At 49.3% G+C, this 23,540-nt stretch overlaps 1 protein-coding gene and 1 pseudogene across 3 annotated transcripts in view; one reads left to right on the top strand and one right to left on the bottom strand.

Annotated features, from left to right (window-relative positions):
* Positions 1–21,943, bottom strand: part of QSOX1 (quiescin sulfhydryl oxidase 1) — a 44,064-nt gene extending 22,121 nt beyond the window's left edge. For both annotated transcript variants that reach the window (XM_023194273.3, XM_023194274.2), the window contains exons 1-4: positions 21,582–21,943; positions 10,850–10,950; positions 1,115–1,160; positions 448–550 (exon numbers count right to left, since the gene is read on the bottom strand). In XM_023194273.3, coding sequence (XP_023050041.1) covers positions 448–550; positions 1,115–1,160; positions 10,850–10,950; positions 21,582–21,846 — 515 coding nt within the window. In that variant the 5' untranslated portion in view covers positions 21,847–21,943. The remainder of the gene's footprint in view (positions 1–447; positions 551–1,114; positions 1,161–10,849; positions 10,951–21,581) is intronic.
* On the top strand, positions 5,203–5,751 carry LOC113222543 (annotated as a pseudogene). The gene has a single exon (XR_003308448.1). The product of XR_003308448.1 is annotated as a 60S ribosomal protein L21 pseudogene (transcript).
* Positions 21,944–23,540: the final 1,597 nt, after the last annotated feature.

Here is a 23,540-nt window from a genome sequence, read left to right on the forward strand (position 1 = left end):
ACCTTCTCTCCACCTCCCCTCCATTTCCCTTGAAATATTTGATCTCCTTTTTCCTCCTCATGCCATTCTGACTCTCAGTGGCCTTTCCGGGGATAGAGCATGTGAAAACCTGCTGTGTCCGCCAAACATTTTGAGGGGAGGCGGCAAGAAACAGCAGCAGGTACAACCTGGAGAAACCTCACCCATCTTTTCCTTCCCATCTGGTGGGATGGATCCTTGCACCCATCAGTCAGCCCCAGTAGGACCTGCGCGATAGGAAGCCCACCACCAGCCATCAGCTGCCACTTGGTTCTGGAGTAGCTCCAGCAGACTGGGGTGTGAGCCCCACAGGCAAAGGCAGCAAGGAGAACAAATTAGGGTCCCCGCCCTGCTGTTCCCACTGCCCTCTCACTCCCAGGACTGGGATCCTGGCCCACGATGCACTAAACCTGCCCCAGCCCAAAGTACTTGGCAGGCTCCAGTGGCGGACAGGCTGGGGGCCACGTGTCATGATGGGACTCCAGGGCGTCAATGAGCCTCTCCCGCAGCGTCTGCACATCAGCACCAGCCACTGTAAATGAACAAAGGTGTGAGCGGGGTGTCAGGAGAGCAGAGCTGCTTCCACAGCACACTTGCCACCTTCACTCTCAGAAACAAAGGGCTGAGGGCACAGCCAGCTCTGACAGAGACAGACAAGACATCAGTCCTTCCCTGTGCTAGAAGAATGGGGCTTGAGGGGTCCCCCTGTGGCCCCAAGCAGTGCAAGGACACCCATCCCTCAGACAGGAAAGAATCTCTCAGAACTGGGAGCCATCAGGACATTCCTCATGGGCTCTGGTCTGCTCTCTGGGCACCAACCCCATTGTGAGAGGAGAGCTCTTCTGGGAATAGGGTGCCCTTGCCCCGACCCTAGGGCCCTGGATATGTCCAACCTGAAGGGCTTCTTCAACCTGCCTTTCCCTAAGGCTGACTGAGAGGACAGTTTTAGGAAGACACAAGTTAGACTTCCTGTGGGGAGCACCTCACCCTCGACCCTGCCGACTGCCAGGGCTTTCTCCACCCCAGTAGAAACTCAGGTGAAGAGGGAGGTTGGGGGAGGAAGATGCTAACAGGACAACCAGAGTCAGACACCCACCTGGAAATACTGCTCCCGAGCCGTTCTTGGAAAAGGCCTTGAAGAACTGGAAGCAAACACACGGGTGGGCATCAGTGATAGATAGTGGCCAAGAGTGCAGCCACTTAGGCCTGCTCTGAAAATCTGCCTACTTATTCAATGCAGTTGTAGGGCAAATCACTTAATGTTGTTGAGACTGTTTCTTTTTTTCTTTTTTTTTTTTTTTGGTGACAGAGTCTCGCTCTGTCACTCAGGCTGGAATGCAGTGGCATGATCTTGGCTGACTGCAACCTCCGCCTCCCGGATTCAAGGGATTCTCCTGCCTCAGCTTCCCGAGTAGCTGGGACCACAGGTGCCCGCCACCATGCCTAATTTTTTTTTTGTATTTTTAGTAGAGATGGGGTGTCACCATACTGGCAAGGCTGATCTCGAACTCCTGACCTCAAGTGATCCACCGGCCTCAGCCTCCCAAAGTGTTGGGATTACAGACGTGAGCCACTGTGCCCGGCCGAGCCTGTTTCTTCGTCTGTAAAATGGTGAGTTGGGGGGAGGTTGCTCTAGGAGCTGGACACTGGCTCCCTCCCCTGTTACCCTCCCATCCACCCCTCAGAAGCATCCAGAAATCCTGTGGGCAGCAGCTCATACACTTTCCTCCATGAGGGCCATTTCTGGCCAAACGTGGTGACATGCACCCGTATCCCAGCTACTCAGGAGACTGAGGCAGCACAGTACCTAGCATGTAATTATTGACAAATACTTATCATATGGATGAGTGATGAAGTACCATTGCTGTTTTCCTTTGCAGACCCATCTGAAAATATGAAGTGCAGGCACTTCCTACATCCCTTGGGAAATGTCAGCTTGCTTCTATGTCAATGTGCCCTTGCTCCTTACTTGGGAAAAGGGGCTTAGAGGTTGGTGTGTCTGTCCACTGAGAAGTCCCAGCCCGGCACAGCAGACACAATCAAGGAAGGGATCTCCAGAACAGGTCCTCTGGAAGGGAGAGCCTGAGTCGCTGGAAAACATGCCTTGCTACAGACTAGCTGATTTAACTCATCACTTTGTCCTCTTTTCCCACGTACATGACACCCCAAGCCTAGTCTGTCACCTCCTTGGGGCACGAGGACAGAGAGAACAGAGCCTGACTCCTGGCAATCGGGGCTTCTGCCCAGGCGGCAACACAGCTGCCAAGGCTTTTGCCTGCGCTCTTCCAATTCAGGAGAGAACACGGTTGAGTTGTCCTGGAAGCCGGCCACTGAACTGCCTAGGGGAGAGCCTGCAGGCTGGGAAGAGGCTTCTTCCTGTGGGATCCTAGCCTCAGGGCCACTCTTCACTACCTTGGGCTTCTGCCTCCAACAGCCAAACACTGGTTTCCTTCTCCCTCCTTGGGATAGAGCTGTTTGGCCTTATCCCAAGCTGGTGGCTGAGAACAGGCCCTGGGCTCTGGCAGACCTGGTTCAAGGACTGGTTCTGCTTTGCTCTTGCTGTGTGACCTTAGGCAACGCATCAACTGCTCCGAACCTTCGTGTTCTCAACTCTGAAATGAGGATGACGTCATCTACCTTGAAGACTCGTGAGGATTCCATGACCACACACCTAAAGTGCTTAGCACAGTACCTGGTGCATACCACAAGAAACCGGTAAATGTTAACTGCATCATCATCACCCACCACCAGCATCCCCTTTCCTCCTTCATACCTTTTAAACACTAGGAACCATGATCAGCTAGGACTTGTCTGTTACAGCCATTTATAGGCAGAAAATCTGGAAGCCACCTGCTACCCTCTCCCACATGAGGAACAAAGGCTGCAGAGAAGCCACCTGTCTCTCCCCATCTGCAACCTTCTGCTCCCTGTGACCTCCCCTGGGCACGTACTCCTGCTCACTGCTTTACTCTCTCTTTTCAAAACATTAATACAAACTTTTATCATGGATGAAAACCATCCGCTTATACATACCACACATATTTAAATAGTGTTCTTTACAGTTATTTAATTTTATTTGCCTAATACAATTTGTTATTCTAATACTTAAGAAAATGATCATAAATTTCCTTGATTATGAGATCATATTGATAATGTAAGTTACAGTATTTATGGACTGATACTTTTTCATAAACAAAATTGAAGATACATCTATTTGAGGTTTGGTTTGCCGACAAATAATAAACCAGGTCAGGTGCAGTGGCTCACACCTGTAATCCCAGCACTCTGGGAGACCTAGGAGGGAGGATCACTTGAACCCTGGAGTTCAAGACCACCCTAGGCAACACAGTGAGGCCCCATCTCTACAAAAAGTTAAAAATTAAAAATAAGCCGGGCACGGTGGCCCAAGCCTGTAATCCCAGCACCTTGAGAGGCCGAGACGGGCGGATCACGAGGTCAGGAGATCGAGACCATCCTAGCTAACACAGTGAAACCCTGTCTCTACTAAAAAATACAAAAAAAAAAAAAAAACCTAGCTGGACGAGGTGGCGGGCGCCTGTAGTCCCAGCTACTTGGGAGGCTGAGGCAGGAGAATGGCGTAAACTGGGGAGGTGGAGCTTGTAGTGAGCTGAGATCCAGCCACTGCACTCCAGCCTGGGCGACAGAGCGAGACCCCATCTCAAAAAAAATAAATTAATTAAAAATAAATAAAATAAAATAAAAGGAAACCCGAGGGAAATGTTGTGCTGCAGTTCTTCACAGTGATGGTGCTCTTGTTTATTTACAGACAGGTTTTGACTGGTTTCTACACACATGAGAACAACACTGGCATCATGAAGCCTTGAACTGGGTGGCTTTCCCACAGCTACAGCTGTTATTTCACCTCTGAAAAGTAATACGGTCATTTTTTGTCATCAACCATCAGGTCACCCACATCTGAGCAGGTGCCCACATTAAAAGGGGCTTGCATTACTTCCACCAAAAGGCAACCTCTCCAGGCTGGGTGTGGGGGCTCACACCTGTAATCCCAGCACTTTGGGAGGCTGAGGCGGGTGGATCACTCGAGGTCAGGAGTTTGAGACCAGCCTGGCCAACATGGTAAAACCCTGTCTCTACTAAAAATACAAAAATTAGCCAAATGTGGTGACTAATTTGGCTGTATCCCAGCTACTCAGGAGGCTGAGGCAGGAGAATTGCTTGAACCCGGGAAGTGGAGGTTACAGTGAGCCGAGATCACGCCACTGCACTCCAGCCTGGGTGACACAGAGAGACTCTGTCTCAAAAAATAAAAAAAATTTAAAAAGGCAACCTCTCAAGATCCCAGCAACCACATGCAGCTTGGAGTCTGACCAGGAAGCTCGGTCAGCCAGAGTGGCCCAGGTGGGTGCAGGGACCCCAAGAGCCTCTCCCCAGGATGCAGGCTGAAGGGAAGGCTGTGCTGCACCTCAGTTGTTCCGTCCTCGGAAGCTTCGCACCCACCTCCCAGGCCAATGTCTCCTCCAAGCTCTGGCTCCCATGCCTCACGCTCTTCAGGAACTTCTTCCTAGCCATCTCACATCATTCCTCTTTTCTACCACAGACCCCCCTAGGCCTACAAATAGATTCGAATCCTTCTAGTCTAAACCTTAAAAAAGGAAAGGATGGGAAGGGAAGGAGGATGGGGATGAAGAGAGGCCCTCCTTCCTTCTCCAGCAACCGCATTTCCTTCCCGTGTCCCCATGCTGCCAACGTTCCGGGAACAGTGTCTGCCCTTGCTCCTTGGACTGCTCCCTTGCCATCCCCATGACCCTCAGCTGAAGCCGTTCTAAGGAAGCTCTGTGGTGACCTTCTCTTCAGCCACTCCAGGGATCTCTCCCCGCCCTCCTGGCCTCTCTGTGGTACAGTGTTACTACTGCCTGCTTTGTCCTCCCATGGCGAGCATTAGTCACCTTTCGTGCCACATTTTGTGGTTGTTCTCCCTCATCGTCTTCATGTTGCCACCCTTCCCTGGTTGGCTTGACACTGACCAGCCCTACTTGGCCACCCTTGCCCTGGTCCTAGCTTCACTTTCGACTGCTCTCCTGTGCCCACTGCCCACTCCCATCTCCTACCCCGGTCTCTCCTACAGCCACACGTCAGGTCCTGACACTCTTCTGTTTAAAAAGCTGTTGAGTCCTTTCGGCCGGAACCGCCATCTTCCAGTAATTGTAATTCGCCAAAATGACGAACACAAAGGGAAAGAGGAGAGGCACCCAATATATGTTCTCTAGGCCTTTTAGAAAACATGGAGTTGTTCCTTTGGCCACGTATATGCGAATCTATAAGAAAGGTGATATTGTAGACATCAAGGGAATGGGTACTGTTCAAAAAGGAATGCCCCACAAGTGTTACCATGGCAAAACTGGGAGAGTCTACAACGTTACCCAGCATGCTGTTGGCATTGTTGTAAACAAACAAGTTAAGGGCAAGATTCTTGCCAAGAGAATTAATGTGCGTATTGAGCACATTAAACACTCTAAGAGCCGAGATAGCTTCCTGAAACGCGTGAAGGAAAATGATCAGAAAAAGAAAGAAGCCAAAGAGAAAGGTACCTGGGTTCAACTGAAGCGCCAGCCTGCTCCACCTAGAGAAGCACACTTTGTGAGGACCAATGGGAAGGAGCCTGAGCTGCTGGAACCTATTCCCTATGAATTCATGGCATAATAGGTGTTAAAAAAAAAAAAATAAAAGACCTCTGGGCTGAAAAAAAATAAAAATAAAAAGCTGTTGAAAGCAGTGTCACAAAGAAGTTGCTCAATCTTGTTTCTAAATGAATGAGTGGATAAAGGGATCAATGAACAAACCTATCATTTCTCCCTTGCCAAAGCCAATGACTTTATTTGTCCAAATGATTTGCCAGCTAAACCCTCTGCATCTCAGTGCTCCCCTGTCCTAAACTCCTGGTTCTTCCTGGTGGCCTCCACCCAGGTGTCAGGATGCATCCCCTTCCCCACCATCCCCAAGACTGAGTCACCCCTCTCCCAACCTGCTTTGCCACCTGTGTTTACCTCACCCAGCGACCAGTCCTCCTCCCTGCCACCCACACCATCCCCCTCTTCAAAAACCTGTCGTCCAGTTAGCTGACAAGTTCTGTGGATTTGACCTCTGTGTTACCTCTTCAAAAGTCCTCTCCTCCACCTGCCTTGTCTAGACCAGGCCTGTCAGATGATGATGTATTTTTGGGTCACCACATCAGTCTCCACCTTTAATGCTCTCAGAAGTTTTAGTATGCTCAATCTTTTCATTCTCCAGCCATCTTCCTCACTGCTACTAAGGTTAGTTTTCTAACGCACAGTTCTGGTCTGAACATTTTGCTCCTCCTCAGACCTCTTCCACGACTCCCCAATGTCAATGAATAATGTCCAAACTCACTGCACTCAAGGCCGTCCAGACTCCAAACCCAAACTAACCTCACACTGCCCTCCATTCCCACCACTCCAGCTGCAACGAACTTCAACCTGAATCCACTACCACACCCATGCACCCACCTGTGACCAGGAGGCAGGATGACATTTTATTTATCTCTGCAAGCTCCACAGTGTCTGGCATCTCTCAACAGACATCTGTTCAGCTGAACAGAGAATCTCTGCCCTTTGATCACCCTGGAAGCTCAAGTGGAAATCAAGTCAGGGCACATTTTTGTCCTCTGATTAAAATGTATCCTTATTAAGTCAACCATGGAGGTGTGTGCCCTGCCCAAGGGAAACCACCACGGCTCCCTGGAAGCAGACAATTAAGACTTCGGGAGTGTGTTTCTTTTCTCAGCAGCAGTCATCACCCATCCCTTTTCTTTCATCACTTCACACAGGAGCTTCTGGAAGACCTCCAGCCACTCCCTAATGGCAGAAAACCAGGCAACACCTGGCTGGTCTTCACGAAACTACAGAGTGACTGCTTTCTTGGGGTGAAAAGAGCTCAAGAGAAAGCACACGTCCCAGGGGTGACACCGATGGCATTCAATTCCAGCTTTTATAACATGTTTTAAGGAAAATGGTCTAGCCTCCAGATATTTATGGTAAGCCCATGAGGATCCACCTTAACCACTTCCAACACTGTGGATGATCCTTGGAGAAGACCCCAAAAACAGCAGCTGACTGCTGAGAAAGGGGCCCACCTCCTTTTTCCAGAGAGAGACAGGAGACATCCTGGAGTCCTGCCTTCCTCCCTGACATCTCACCTTCTAGCAAAAGCCACAAAAGGTAACAGCCCAGATTCTGTACCCTCACAGGGCGTCCCCGCTCCCAAACCTGCATTCAAGGACCTGCCATTTCTGGGCTCCCTTCTCCCCCAGCTCTGCCTCATCCCTCAACATGAGCCTCTGCCCAGCTGAACAAGTCTCCTCAACACGCCACCTCACCCCGCCCACACAGGGCCTTGGCTCTCACCTTCTTGCCTGTGAGGCCCACCCACACTCCTCCTCTCTCCCAGCCAAACCCCATCTGTCCTTCAATACCAAGTTGAAGTCCCCTCCTACACGAACTCCTTTCTGACGAGTGAAAGAGCTCCGTGAGCCCAGCAAACTCCTGTGGCATTCCCTGGGTACCTGTTGCTGGCTGCCTCTCACTGGCCATGGGCTCTGGGGATCTCACGCTCCTGGCCTCGCCTGCAGTGGTGAGTGCGGTGCTGGGCACCCAGCAAGCATGTCCGCAGTGGCTGCTGACAGACAGATGGACTGCCACACAGTCCAGCAGCAGCCACACAGCAGCTACCAGCAGCCCCATGGGTGGCCCAGGAGGGAGATGGGACAACAGGAAGGAAGCAAACTAACTTTCACTGAAGTCCAAATCACACCAGCGTGGTGTGGTGGCACTTTCATATGGAAGACCTCACTTCACATTTGGCAACGGTCCTCTTAGGTAGATGTTATCATACCACGTTTACAGACAAGGAAACTGGGGTCCATGGCTGGGGTGCTGATAAGTGACTTTCCAAGCCACATACAGTATGCAGTGAGGCCAGGATTTGAAACATCACTGATCTCCTCAGAGCCTTGAAGAGGGAAGACCCGCCCTTCCCCACCCCTATGCTGCTGTGCTGTGTACCCCTTGTTCCGGCCAGGCCTTCGGCCATAAAGAGTCCCATTCTATTCCCACTGAAGGGCACTCCTGAGGCCCACAGAGAAGCCCCTTGACCCGGAAGTTCCAGCCTCTAGGTCACCAAGCTCCAGTCAGAACCTGCAGCCAACCAGCCCCTCCCTCTCCCACACCTTTGTTTCCTTCCAGTTGGACTCTGGCTCCAGCCTGATGGGGACCTGACACAGCCGGCCTGCCCTTCAGGCCCAGGTGTTCACTAAACAGGCTGGGCTGGTAGAAGCTCACTGTTTGCTCATGGTGACAAGGGGCCAGAGGCAGAAGGACAGTCACACATGCCACTGTGGGAGGCCAGACTCGTGTGTGTGGGCCTGTTCCCATCATACCAAAAGCACTCTCTCCTCCTCCTGCTTCACACGGGCCCTCGCCTTTCAGCTCTTCATGGGCAGAGTGCAAGGACAGGCTCCAGCCCCCAGGGGGCAGCAGGCAGGGCAACAGGGCTATGTCTCTGCCCACCAGCAGTCCCCAGGTCAGCTCTGCTACCTAAGGATCTGGCCACGATGCCCAAGGGCACCCAGGCTCTTCATGGCCCCAAATCTCTGGAGATTAGAATCTGTTTGAGTAGTGTTTTCCAAACACTAGAAACAACCTTGTAATGAGCTGTCAAATCAATGTATTTAATCACAGCTGTATTAAAAAAATAGAACAGAAAATATCACAGTTTAACTGCACTTAGTAAGAATTAATCTGAAACTTGTGTTTTAGTGATAATAGATACATACCAACTTTGGGATCACAATGTAAAAATGTGTACTGCTTACGGCTGGTCACAGTAAAAAACTATTTGAGAGCTGCTGCACAGGACCTCAGAGCAGGGACCTGCCAGCTCAAGCCACTTGGCCTATGGACTGGGCACTGGGTCTCCCCCGGCCAAAATTGAGCCGCAGGTTCCTCAGGAGAGGCAGGAAAGGCTGTGCCAGGGGAGGACACCGTGTTGGTCTGTGGACGGATGACTACCAGACTGGCCCTGCCAGGTGCTGCCCGTCTGGAGACGGGAGGGCTGAGGAGCCCAGCGAGGGCCCTCCCAGAGTCCCTCCCACAGCCAGCCAGGCAGTTCAGGAGACGGTGACTATCACCTGAGGCATCCAGGCTGCGTGCGCTGCGTGACATGGGGTGGCGCTGAGGAGCCTCTGACCTGCTGGGCCTGGGCCACCTCCTTCATCCCTGCTGTGCCCAGCCTCTCCCAGGCAGAGTTCAGAGAGCCCAGGTATCAGGCCCTACAGAACTCCAATCGGTCATCCTGCCCTGGCTGCTGTACCAGTGTCAACCCCTCCCCTGGGGGCTGGGCAGTGGCTGTACCCCTGTGCCTCATGCTCACTGGGAGAAAAATATCAGCCTGTGATTGACGGTTCCTGCTGCCACACTAATTTGCCCCACAGCTTCCCACTCAGGGCTGCTCACCTGGTTCAGCCAAAGGAACAGAGTGCCCTGTTTGAATATTTTCAATGACACACCTTAGGGCCAAGGATAGCGCCATGTCCCTGCCAGGAAGGCCTTTTATTTCAAAGGGATCATTGACATGCAGTCTCTCTGCTGCCACTTTTCAATGGTGTGGCAGTAGCTGTTGGTTCACCACACTGTCCGGAGATTAACCTGGTCTCAGCTAAACCTGGGGCCTGGGGGTCCTGACCCTATGTGGTAACAGTTTAGGAAGGGACTTCTATTAGGTGTGGAAACCCTGATAGAGTCCAGGGGGCGTTGCACTGGGCTTGAGGAACAGAAAGGTCACATGGAGTTAGAGTTGGAAGTTCCTGGTGGAACCACGGCCTTACTTCCCAGATGGATGCTGCTGGGGTAATTAAGCTGTGTTCTGGCTCACAGTTCTGTTTGAAACTTGGCCACCCCCACCCCCAGCTCAGAGGTATCTTGTTCCAGGGACAATGCTTGGCATTTCGGCTTTCAAAGGCATTTCCTAATTATCCTTAATGGCTACAGAGGAAACTGCTTTTCTAGATGCCATTCTGGTGGAAGGGTACATATTATTTATAGCTGGTGATACAGAGACAGAGATTTGAATTTGGCTTCTCTAATCTGGAAGAAAACTAATTGGATTGGAGCCAGGCCTGAGCCCAGGGGAGGGCCCTCACCATAATTGCAGCAGCCTTGCTACCCTGGACTATCCAAGGCCTCCTATTTGAGAGCCTTGGAAGCTGTTCAGACATTAATTAAGCTGTTGATGCCCTGCGGTGGGCAGGCTGGCAGGTAAGGCATCATCAGAGATCTCGTGCCACTTTCCACCAGAGCTGGGGTGACAGAGCCCTCATGCCTTGGGTGTGATAATTCCCGTGCCGGGCATCCCTGCCGCCTGAGGCACTGACATTCTGACAGTGGGGTGAAGCTATCCTGACAGGTCCCTTCTCAGCTACCTGTGGTTCAAGGCATTTGCCTGAGGAGGCTGAGGCTTGCCAGCCTCAGCCTCTGGGGTCCCTTTGTGGGGGACCACTAGGCTCCTATAGTCTGACCCTGCCCACAGATGGGTCAGAGCCTGAATCCTGGTTTTATAGAGTTAGATCAGACCTCTAAGGCTTGGAGGTCAGGAGGGAGAGCAATCGAAGAGGACCTTAGGAGCTGGGAGCTCTCACCAGCCCGAGTGATGATCACCTCCCAGCTCAAATCAGAGCAGCTGAAATCTGCCCATCCAGACACATCCCACATGGCCCCTTTCCCTTATAAAGGGAAACAAAGCAGGCCCAGCCTGCCTTCCCCTCCTGTCAGTCACACACCCTCACAGTCGGGAAGCCAGGGATGTTGAAGTCTCTGCAGACTGCGCTGTTGGTCTCCTCAGCACAGTCCAGGGCAGCGAGATTCAGGGCCGGCCTCCAGGCTGAAAAGACAAAAAACCCAAGGGTAAATAAGAGGGGCTGGCACCCCCTCTGCCTACCCATCTCCCCCAGTGCAATGCCTCACCCCTGCCAACCCCACAGCACCTGATCCCAAAGCTCTTATGACAAAGGTCACACCTTCCTTGGGAAAGGACCTCTGAGATATTCCGGCTGGTCTGCATTACACTAGCATCTCACAAAAGGGAACCTGTGTTTTGGATGATTAGCTTAAGTAACACTGCCTCACAATGGTATCTGTTTCCCCATTACTACTATGTGAGGCCAGGGATAGGGGATGAGAGACGTTGAAGGAGTCTGTCCTGCTCCTCACCACCCCCCACCCAGCCTCCCTCTCCCTGGGGAAAGCCTGGTATTGCCTCTGTCCCTGGGGCCCTAAATGGCATCAGTTCCAGACGGGTGGAGACCATGCCTTAGGGGATTTGGAATTCCTCAGGAGACCCTTGGGGAAGATTCCTGGGGCCAGAGGTACTGGTAGTGGGCAGAGCTTGAGTGACTGGGGTAAAGGGTATCAGGAACTGGGTCCCCAGCCAGAAATGAGAGCATCTGGAATCCAGGAACTGCGGGGAAAGAAGCCTTGAGGCCAGAGTCTGGCAAATTAACCTTGCCCCTGCATCAGGCCCCAGGTCACAAGGCTGCTGGCCGCTGAAACATTGGCAGAGAGAATAATGGCACCATTCTGGGCCACAGCCCAGGATCTGAGAAGAAACAAGCTCATATACCAGGCAGCTCTCCTGAGCTCAGATTCCAGGTCAGGTGCCCCGTGAGCATCCACCAAAGTTCCACCCACATGGAGGCTGCTCCAGCTGGAAGCCAAGGTGCGCACAGAGGAAGTCATACAAGCCGTGAGAGGGCAGTGACAGGGGCCAAATCATGCAGCACAGAACTCTCAAGTTTGGACCCAGCCAGGAGAGGCCGGCCCTGCAGACTAAGGCATGGGCTCAACAGGAAAGGTGGAAACAGAGCTGAACCTAGACCGTCGGTCCAGTGGGCAGGGAACTTCCTGAGCAAGGTGGAGGAGGAGAGGATGGGCAAAGACTATGCTGCCAGGAGAGGAGGGTTTTTGGGAGGCATGGGAGCCAGAATAGAAGGGAGCAAGAAGGGGCCAGACTGGGAGTGTTTGCCTGGACGGCTCAGGATGACCTCCATGGCAGCCGGACCCATCTGCGTCTCTGGGGCAGATGAGAGGAGAAGCAGGCCTGCCTGGTGGCAAACGCAACTCCCATTTGAAGCTCATGCCCCAGCGGCAGGGAATGGAATTTATACAGGCAGCCCACCTAGCACCCGTTACGTACAGAACACTAATATCTGAAGAACATTCCTGATGGTCACAGTTTTAGCAGGACCTCTGACCCTACCTGATATGGCAGGTATGGTCAGGGCCTGCTGCATGCCAGGCCCAGGATGCAATCCCTCTGCCCCTACCCTGGGATTGCTGATCCCAACCTGCCTCCACATCCTGTCCACTCTCCCTCTGAAATCTCTTCCCCCACTCAAACCTCCATCTCCTCATGCCTGTCCTAGGTTGGCATGAACCCATGATCTGGTTTTTTACTGACCTTACCTCCAACCTACCCTGTGTCCCATGAGCTAGTACAGGTTCTCATGGCAGGGCCTCTAGAGAAACATCAACATATTATTTCTCTCCTGGTGAGGTTCTAATGTGCTCCACCCCTCACTGGCCTCTCTAGCCATCAAATGATCTTTTCCTTCTGTGGATCTGAGTATGTCAATCTCTATTCAACAGTCTCTGGGGGCTCTAACTAACTTTAGAAGAAAACCTACAACCAGAAGGCGGTTCTTCATTTGGCCGCTGTCCACATATCCAGCCTCCTCTTACAGTTATTTTACATTAAATTAAGTCACAGATATTCATAAAATAACATTTCCAAGTAAATTAAAATACTGAAACATTAATTGCTGAACATAAGTTTAAAGTATACATGCTTTGGCATCTTGTTTTTGTATGGCATAGAGAATACAAATGGGTCTGTGATAAGCACGAAAAGCTGAGGAAACATGTTTCTAGAAATTATGAAATGGTGAATGTTAATGGAAGACAGTTCACAATGCTTGCTAGTTTTCACTAGAAATTAAGATTATTACTAAGGAGTAAAAACTAATTAATATAAGCAACTAAAACTAGAAATAATAAGAGACAATTCTGTATGCAAGGGAAGTATGGTATGGTTTACAAAGGAAGTCATAAAATATAAGGCTGTATCTTGATTAAGGGGAAAAGAGTCATTTTGTTCTAGAGTGACTGGTTATTTCACAATGAGAAAGAGGAAGAGTACAGGACAAACTAACCGATACAAGGAAGTTGTGAAGAGAAAAGAACTTCAAGTGTGGTCAAATGGGCTAACTTATAGTTTTTGTGTGTTTTTTTAATGAGCCTTAATATCAAAAGTACACTGATGAAAAATCAGAATTTGGTCCTCCCTGTTAAAACAAGGTTTTCTTGAAGTAGTGATCTGTTCTTAAAAGGAAATAGTGAAAGGTTTTTCTGTACCTTGTAGGTAATTATCCTAAGAAAGAAGGATCCTTTGTTTTATCAAGATGATTCCCTGTGCTTCATGTTGTCTTTATTAGGTCTTTGATTACTTAAGAAAATGGAGTCCTCTCTATAAAAGAGCTAAGATTTTTTCTGCAACAGTGTAACATTCTGTATCTTCCTTTTGAAGTCTTTTAATTATCATTCTGGTTAGATGAATGACTGTGACTTAACAGTGACCCGTGATCCAATTTGATCAAGTGATTTTTTTTGTTTTGCTTGTTTGTTTTTGTTTTGAGATAAAGTCTCACTATGTCATCCAGGCTGGAGTGCAGTGGTGCGATCGTGGCTCACTTGTCCTCCACCCCCTGGGCTCAAGTAATTCTCCATCTCAGCTGCTTAAGCAGCTGGGACCACAGGTGCACACCACCATATCTGGCTAATTTTTTAAAAATTTTCTATAGAAATGGGGTCTCCCTATTTTGCCCAGACTGGTCTTGAACCCATAGGCTCAAGGTATCCTCCTGCCTCAGCCTCCCAAAGTGTTGGGATTACCATCATGAGCCACCATGCCCAGCCTGATTAAGTGTTTTAATTTTAAACCTTTGACATTTTATACAAACTTCCCAAAATCAAATTCTAAATTAAGGCTTTCTGAACTTGAAGTAATTTTGGAACACTCCAGAGGGCCCTGGAACATCTCAAAGATTCTGCAAAGGAGAGATATTACACTGGTTAGGCTCATTTGATGTATTCATTACATGGGAAGCATTGTCAAACAAGAAATGATGTTTAATCTTCTTTGAGTTATATTTATTAATGTGTATATATATAATTGTTACTAATGTGTATCCCCAAAATTATATGATATTCCTAGAAATATGATGTATTATCAGCCTTAATTTCGGTTATTAGGTTAAAATGTTGTATGCACAGCAATAACCAAATTTTCTTGTCAATAGTGTCATTATGAACTCTCATCAGATCTTTACCACAAACATTTTAAGTCTTATTGTCTACAGTTAATTGCTTTATTCTGTTTTTCTAAAAGCTTTTTTCTAAGCAACTATAATCCTAAATCTTCAAGGAGATCCACGGAAAAGTCTCTGATAAGTACCATTTCTGATAACTTCGAGATAATATGATTGGACTGGCAAAGAATTTCCAGAACTCAAATGAAAAAACTGATGGGTCTGCAAAACTGATAACCAAGATCAAGCAGAACAAGAATTAATTACATGAGACTAAATGAACCAATGAAGAATTATGGGTTGTTATGGTTTTTAAATTTGAAACGTTGTTGGTTCTTTCTAATGTTTTGTTGTCCTTATTTAAGAAAATGTATTTTCTTTTAAGCTATCTATAGTTTTCAGCAAGTTGGTAAGTATACTCTTGTGAACAAAAATGGAAACATTTTCTCCCTGTAAGACGTCTCTGGAATTCAGAAACTATTTGTGAATATTCTTATTTTTATGGCAACACTGTTATTTGCATAAGTTCAATAAGCATCTGCTCTCTTTATAACAGGATACAATAGAAAACACTGGTGATGTTACCAAGGTTTTGAGTGTGATGCCATACTTGAGAATGTACATACGATGAGAATATACGTACGATGAATCTACAGGTACTGCAGGTGAAATCTAAAGTTGGGCTTGGTTTGGCTTCCCAGCCTTCAGAGGTTGTTAAAAGTCCAATCTGAGATTTCCTATCGATAAGTTCCAGAAAAAGCAAACTTAAGAAGAGCCTATGTGATCAATCACTATTCTTGGCCGGGCGCGGTGGCTCAAGCCTGTAATCCCAGCACTTTGGGAGGCCGAGACAGGCGGATCACGAGGTCAGGAGATCGAGACCATCCTGGCTAACACGGTGAAACCCCGTCTCTACTAAAAAAATACAAAAAACTAGCTGGGCGAGGTGGCGGGCGCCTGTAGTTCCAGCCACTCAGGAGGCTGAGGCAGGAGAATGGTGTGAACCCGGGAGGCGGAGCTTGCAGTGAGCTGAGATCCGGCCACTGCACTCCAGCCTGGGCCACAGAGCGAGTCTCCGTCTCAAAAAAAAAAAAAAAAATTCACTATTCTTGCCACACTTATGTAAATAATCAGGTCAAGTTTGATGAGACTAAACATATTCTGCGAGCAAATTAGTCTTACCCTGACTATTCTATTCTATTCTATTCTGGATGGAGTCTTGCTCTGTCATCCAGGCTGGAGTGCAGTGGCGTGATCTCAGCTCACTGTGACCTCTGCCTCTCGTTTACCCTGATTATCTTTGGTAGAAATGGGGGTGACTACAGAGAGAAAAAATATGTTTCTGAAGAAAAACTATAGTACACCTGTTATTAGATTGTAGCCTTGTTGATCATTTTCAAGTTTTTACCATCTACCTATAAGATGGATTGGATCCTGAATTCTTTCAGTTTCTTCCAATAACTAGCTACAATTCTCCAACTAAGAACAAGAACTGTACTGTGCCTAAAGCCCTATAAGCAGAAGCTGAACAACTTCAAGGGACAAGTCTCATGCCTGATGTGTAAGCCACACAAAGAGTTCACCAAAATGCCCAATGCCATAACCAGAGACAATCAAACTGCAAACCAGGACAAGAAGTTGACAATTTCATGCTTTCCCAAAACATGTGAACAAGAGATTCCCTGGAATAAGTCTTCCACTTTATCCTTGATTATGTCTACCTCTTTTCGTCTGGCAGGATAATGCTGTAGTCAGAATTTCACTATCAGTGGCTTCTGGGGGTAACTTCATGAAATATTGGATTTGTCACGCTCAACCCAGCTCTTTACATGATCAAAGGGATCCTTTAGTCCACCCAGGGGGTAACTTCCGCAACATCCCCAACACAACTATTGTTCAAACTGTACTAATGGTCCCTTTTATAGAGTCAGACTTTTAGACCCATGTGTTCTTACTCCCTGCTTTAATTTAACCCAGTCATGGGATGCTAGATAACAGAAATGCTACCTACCAGCTGAACAGGGAATTGGTGCAATTGCTGACACTTTTTGTTGCACATGGATAGATATATAGGGTATTGAGACTCAGTCGCAAAAAATTAACAAATAGTACTTGGTTAAAAAGGGTAAATTCCTCATCTGGCTCACTCTTTCATCTCTTCGATTTTAGCTGGTTTGCTTCATGGGTTCATGGCTAAGCGGCATCTTGTAAACTCTCAGTATTATCCTGGGGAGAGTCATTATAGTTTCCCTGTTACACTGTATCCTCTCAAAAAAGTCTTAACCATCTTTATGCAGCCATCTGCTGAATGCTAAATGGTCTCTCTCCAGTGTGAATGATCAAAACTCCAAGTAACACGTGATAATGAGGATACCTTAACCTATATATGATGTGTTAAGACTGAAAACCCAAAATGATGATTACTGAGAGTAGTGCTGATGCCCTGTTTTAGTAACACTATCACCTAGGTGAGAACCTGCCCAAAAGGGGAGAATTGTTAAATATTTCTAGGAGGCCATCGGTTGGGACTGAGCTCCTGCACAAGGCCCAAGAGACCAAACCATGATGGAGTCCCTCAAGCTGAAGTCCCACGCCACCAAGCCAAAACTAAGCTGTTGATCTGACCTTCCAAGAAATCAGGAGAGAGTGAGATAACAGTCAAATCTCCAAACAAGCCAGTTTCAGCCAACATAAGGAAATCTCTGCTTTAACCTTTAAAAGGGATCGAAATAACCCATCTGATTTTTTATGTTTCTGCTTTCTTCAGCCTTTTTCTGTCTATAAAGCCAAACTCCTCTGCTCAGCTCATCAGAATACTCATTTTGTAAGAGAGAATGTGCTGTTTCCTGATTCTAGAATCACAATAAAAGCCAGTTAAGATTTTTGAATGTGGTGTAATTTTGTCTTTTGACAAGTAACAGGAGATGGAATAGAGAAGGTCCTTATCTGAGTGCTCCATTGTTAAAGCAAAGCTGCATTTAAGCTTCACTGTCAAAGCAATGCAGAGTTGAGTGATAGAGACTTCCTGAAGTGTCAGGTGACTTAAATGCCTAACACCAAAATGATCACTAGTATCAGTTCAGCTCTACCAGTGGGGAGAAAACCTTTTCTCGGTGCAATTATTGCTCTGAACAGAGTAATTTTTGTACCAACAACAGAATAAATGGACTAATAGAGAGGGGAAGGGTGGCAAGGCAAGAGACGCTGGACGGCTGTAAATTTTGGAGTGATGGGTGAAAGGATGCCCTGTGGTGAGGGTGTTGTGGGGATTCTGCTGAGCCCCTACCGGGGGCTTGGTCTGGAGTCAAGGGCAGTGTCCCCTGCCCCACTCACAAGTTCAGGGAAGGCACTGGGTGGAGGAGGAAACCTTGCTTGGAGTTTAACTGGTTGCAGCACCGTGAGCTCCACATGTCTCTCTGGACCTCTGCTTCCTCCTGGATCAGCGAGGGCCAGGATGAATGATCTCTAATGCCCCTTCCAGCTCTGACAACCGTTCAGGTGCTGGATGGCAAACAACTCTTAACAAGAAACATGCAGCCTCCGAGTGTTAAGTGGGTCTGGGCTTCCATGAAGGCAGAGGCACAGATGTACCCAAACCACAAAGAGCCAGCGAGACCTGGTGGTCTAGTGACCAGAAGCTACCAACCCTCAGCTCTGGACTCTACACCGAAGTCTTCAGGAGTTCTCCTGACACAGAGTTGGTTTATGCCCTGTCCAGCTAGTCAGTACTATGCGGTCACCAACTCATGCCTTCCTTCCTCCTTGCTGACAGTTTCTGGGCAGTGACATCACTGGATGGACAAAATGCCTTCCCTACCCCTCACACCTGGCTGACACCCCCAGTCTGAGTCAAGATGATCCACGGCACCAGCAGAAGGTTCTACACTCACACCGTCATTTGGAATCCTGTGAGGCTCAGGCCACTGGCCACCATGAATGTGCAGTGGGCTCCTACTCTGTACCAGGCTCTGGTGCTGGGAATCACAGGTACACACAGCAGATGTGGCCTGTGCCCTGGAAGAGAAGGGGGGCAAAACCAACACTGCTCACTGTCACTCAAACACACGCCTTATGAACCTCACCTTTATAGCTCGGCACACACTGTTTTTCCACCTGGAGTATCCTTCCTTCTCCACCCACCTCTCTACCTGCCCAGGCTCCAGAGAGCCAAAAAGAGCTGGAGTCAACGGCCTCCTACAGCATCTGTGTAAACCTGGCAAGTTACTTATCTGTTTAAAAAAAAAGAGGAAGACAATATCCATAGCTCAGATATTTTCCGGGGTAAGGATTGTCATAATAATGGCCTGTGAAGGCCCTTAGCAAACTGCTGGCATAAGGCAAGCGTGTAATAAATAACTACTGGCATGAAGGCCTTTGGTGATTAGATTAGCCCTCTGTGACTTTCCTCCCCTGGGTTCCTACAAGAAATGGCTGAACCATTCCTTTGACCTTTTTCAAACACAGCTTTGTAACAAGTGCCAATTTTCCTTCTGTGAGTAGTTCATTTCCCCAACTGCAATGCAAACAATGCTTATCACTCAACAAATATTTGCTGATTGATTAGCCAGTGAACAGCAATGAAGGCCTAAATTGGATACTACCAATTTCCCAAACATATAGTGGGAGCTGCTCTGTAATAGAAAGGGGGTGAACTAGGTTCTCAGAAACACATGCTCTGCCCCAGGGCAGCAGCTGCCCTAGAGAATCTACTGCCCTAGTCACTGAAGAAATGAACCCTATTCAGTCAGATTAAATGCCTGAAGCCAGCCAAGTATTGCTGCAAAATTCTTCTCTCTCCCTGTGACCTTCAGTCTGTCTCTGTTCCTGCCTCAAGATACAGGTGTCCTCAGCAGAGAGCATGGGCCATATTCACACAGCCCAGGCTGGGATGAGAGCAGCCCTCTGCGGGCCCACAACCAATCTTTCTCAAGAAACCTCAGGACAGAGATGAAGAGAGACCAATCCCAGCTTCTCAGCAGGGCCTCATCAGGGAATACCCCTTTGGGTTAGAGTGGAGGATATTCTTCATTGCAGGCTGACAGCAGATTCTGCCAGTGCCCTCCCAACACCATCTGGCTCAAGGGCTGACACACCAATGGCTCACAGGAGACCTCCAGCTTCCACTGAAATCTCCCACCTCCCATTTACCCTGGATCATCCCCACAGACTTTGATCCTTCCATTTCCTTTTCAGAGGTTAAATTCTGATTTCGCTTTCTTATTTTAAAGAAAGGCTCCATGCACTGGGGAATACCGTTTGGAAGTGTTAACCCTCATCCAGGAGCAGACTGGGTCAGTATCTAGATATGCAACTCATAGGAAAACTAAAACTCTGCATTGCAAGAGGCTAAACATGTGAGTCAGCTGGAAGCTAATCTTTCCCTCCAGCACTCTCAAGAAGGAAGAAATTCAAGACTAAGTCCATCTGCAGCCATTGAACACCTCTTGTAGCCTCAAAGTGGAAAGTGATCAGGGAATTTTTATGATGTTCATGCCCACAATGTCCCCTGAGATTTACCTTCTCTTAGGTGTCCCAGTTCCATGATCCGTGTTCTTTCTTCCTCCTCCCCTGACCAGATGTGTTGACACCACTCCTCCCCTGACCAAATGTGTTGAAATGGTGTGAAGCACTGCTCAGAAAGGCTGGTTCAGCTAATGGGACCAGTGAGGTATGTGGGCAAGTGTAAACTGGAGGTCAAAACAGCTTATAAGTTTCATTTAAAAATAATTTTTCAGGACCATATGGCTAAAAGATGTACACATGGTTCCATCTACCCACTTCAGAAACCAATCTGCAAGCTGTTCAGGAAAGAAGGAGGGTGAGTCTGAAAACTAACATCTACAAAGGCACTATTCTATCACAAAGAGTTGAGTTTATCAAGAAATACCGACAGCAGAGAAGGGGAACAATGGTTCCAGTTCCGCTTTCTCTAGAAAGAGGCCTATTTCCAAAGATGCCCACAGTTTTCATTCAGTGACCATTTCAGGGCAGGAGCCCGTGCTAGCGACCTAGCACCAGAATCAGGAAGTAGCTCCATTCAGAGGCAGCAAGTCAAGAATAAATCACTATCACTATACCACTCCTGCCCGCCAAATGCCCACTACCTGGGTTAGGTGGATGTGTGACACCACAGGAATCTTTAAATTGTGGAAAGGAAACTATGAGACAATGTATGCCCAGTACTTAGTAAGGTGCCTGAAATGATAGGTGCTCCGTAAATATTAATTACTATTATTACCATATTTCCTCGACTCTAAGTCTTAAGTGTTTCAAAATTTTAGCATTTCTGTAATAGAGTTCCCCTTAAAATCTCTATACATGTAGCGGTTTTTTCCTATCCTTCTACCCCTTGGGCTGTCACAAAATGAACAATGTGTCTCACAGTTGGTGTCTTGGAATCCAGGAAATATAGTTTTGATGCCCCAACCAGTGATTGGGAACACGGAGCAAGAGCCAAACATGCACCAAAGGCCTCTGGGTGCATGGGGTTAAAACATTAGGGTCTGAGCGGGGGAAGAGAGAGAAGGATGTGGCCCGGAAGCTAAGGAACTGGAGGCGGCAGGTCAGGAGAGGCCCAGAACAGAGATACCCCCATCAAAGACAAAAATGAGAAAGGAAGTCTATGTACCACCTGGGTCAACCACTCGAGGGAGTGGAGAAAGGTGGTGGGGAGGCAAAATGAATGTCCGTTCCCTTTTCTCCCCAGCACTGACCCACAGCAGCTAAGGAACCTGGTAGGAAAGCGACATGGGTCCCTGGACGAGAGGAAGAGGACGGCTACAAGGCTGGACCAGGAAGCCGTAAGGTGTCAGCGGACCATGCGGAGGAAGGAACAAAGGAGACCCTTCTCTGGGGAAGAGGCAGTAACCTGGCGGGGGCCGAACCGGGCAAGCAGGGCAGGTCTTGGGGACCAGGCCGCGGAGACGGGAGAGAAGCTCGGGATGAGGGCCAAGAGGAAAAGGCAAGGGAGCGGGAGCCAAAAATGGAGATGAGCAACATGAAGGTGGGGGTCGCGGGATGCGCGGAGAGGAAGAGGTGGGCGGAGGTGACTGGAAGAGGGACGTGGTCCCGGAGTAAGGGGCTGCCCGCGGGGCAGGTGGAGGGGTCGGGGCGGCGGGGCACGGGGGAGCGGGCCGCCACCGCTTCTCACCTTTGACGTCTTCGGCCAGCGCCTTCCACGTCGGAGCGAAGGCGATGCAGTGGCCGCACCAGGAGGCGAAGAACTCCACGGCCCAAGCGCCGCGAGAGCCCAGCACCGCGCCGCGCACCGTGTCCGCCTGCAGCAGCGTCAGCGGGTCGGAAGGCGAGTAGAGCGCTGAGCGCGGGGCTGCGCCAGCGCCGGGAACCGCGAGCAGCAACAGTAGCAGCAGCAGAAGAGACGGCAGCGGCTCGGAGCCGCGACCGCACCTCCCCATCCTCGGCGCTGCGCTCACCACCACACGCAAGTACCGGATGAGTCGGGTCCCGACGCCGCTGCACCGCCTGCCTCCGCCCGCAAGGAGGAGCCACGTGGCCCCGCCCCTGAGCCCTCCGTGGCCGGCCCCTTCCCCCCACCCCCCCCCGCCCCGCCCCTCAGGCCGCGCCTGGGCCCAGGAGTGGGTGGGGCTGAGCTTGCTGCCGGGGCTGGCCGTGGCCGGGCGGTGAGCCATCCTTTCGCGGTCCGCCGAGGCCTCAGAGCTGCGCAAGCCGGGTTCCCGCCTCAGGCCCCAGGAGGCGAGGTGTACAGTCCGGTCCCTGGAGCTCCATCCCCAAGGAAAAGAATGATGCGTCCGCCGAGCAGTGGCTGCGGGGGCCTCGCGGAGGTTGTTTGGCCTGTCACGGCCCCCGTATCCAACGGAAGAGGAGTCCGTTGGAATTGACGACCCGGATTTCTGCTGTTTTAGGGCAATTCCTGGGCTCCCGCAAAGCGATGAGACGTTGTGAATTAGATGCAGGTGGGAGAGAAGAGGGACGTGTGGTCTGCGACCACCAAGACCCCACAGGATCAGATGCACCCACCCCTGCTGATGTCCGTGACCATCTAAAGGGGAACATCATTTGAGGGGCCCTACTCATGGATCAGAAGCCCCTTCTCTACGGTGGGGTTTGCTGGGTTGGCGGGCCGTTGCCGTGGAATCAGTTTCCTCAGGACCCACATCTGGCCACCTTCATGAGGTTGTTAGAGCGATTCCAAGATTCGGGGTTCCCGGCAGCCCAGATCCCTCACATCCAACTCTCCAGCCCACTGAGAACTCTCCACGCTGACTCACATATCCCTGTCGCAGGTAGCCTGAACAACTCACCTGGTGTTCATGGGCGCTAAGGTGTTAATGGATTTTATCTGGTTACCTTTGCAGCTCCACTGTTTTGAGTGAGTTATTTTAAGGGGAGAAGGTGCTCCTCAGAGGGTTGTCACGGTGATATTTTTCCTTTGTGTCTGCCAGGTTAGCCCCCTTCACCTGTTAAGAGCTCTGAACCTAGATTTGTTATTCATTTATTCAGGTTTTACTGAGTGGTGTCATGCCAGGCACTTGTTTAGGTATAAGGATAAGACAATAAACAAAATACAGACTCTAGGGACGTGGAACTTGCATTCCAGTAGGGGTAAAGAGATGATACATAAGTAAATGTAAATCAGATGGTGACCGATGTTATGAAGAAATGTAGACTAGGGTAAGAATAGAGTGGCAGAGGAGGTGCTATTTTATACACGAAGATCAGGAATAGGTCTACCTTTAATATTTGCAAGAATTGAGTCAGTAGTACAAATGGAGGCCCACATATCATGTCTACATATTTTAAAACTACAAATTAAACTGTAATGCAAAATTCCTGTCTTTTTATCTTGACATGTATACCTTCATCATAATCTGGAAAGCCACATTTAAGTTTAGGATTCTTGGACCCTTCTGAAGATATGCCCTCGAATGCAATGCTTTGGAGGGGGAACATGTCCTTGGCCCTCAGCCTTCCTTCTTCTCTTGGCACCCCAGCACTGTCCCATACTTCAGATGGCCTTGTGCCCACACCTATAACAAATACAACTGCACATCAGAGTTTTGTCCACACGTCCTACAAATAGCCTCCCCTTGACCACCCCTTGCTCCTCAGGAGGACAGACCTTGGGAAA

Source organism: Piliocolobus tephrosceles, chromosome 1, assembly GCF_002776525.5.
Source record: "Piliocolobus tephrosceles isolate RC106 chromosome 1, ASM277652v3, whole genome shotgun sequence".
In the NCBI taxonomy this organism is placed as follows: Eukaryota; Metazoa; Chordata; class Mammalia; order Primates; family Cercopithecidae; genus Piliocolobus; species Piliocolobus tephrosceles.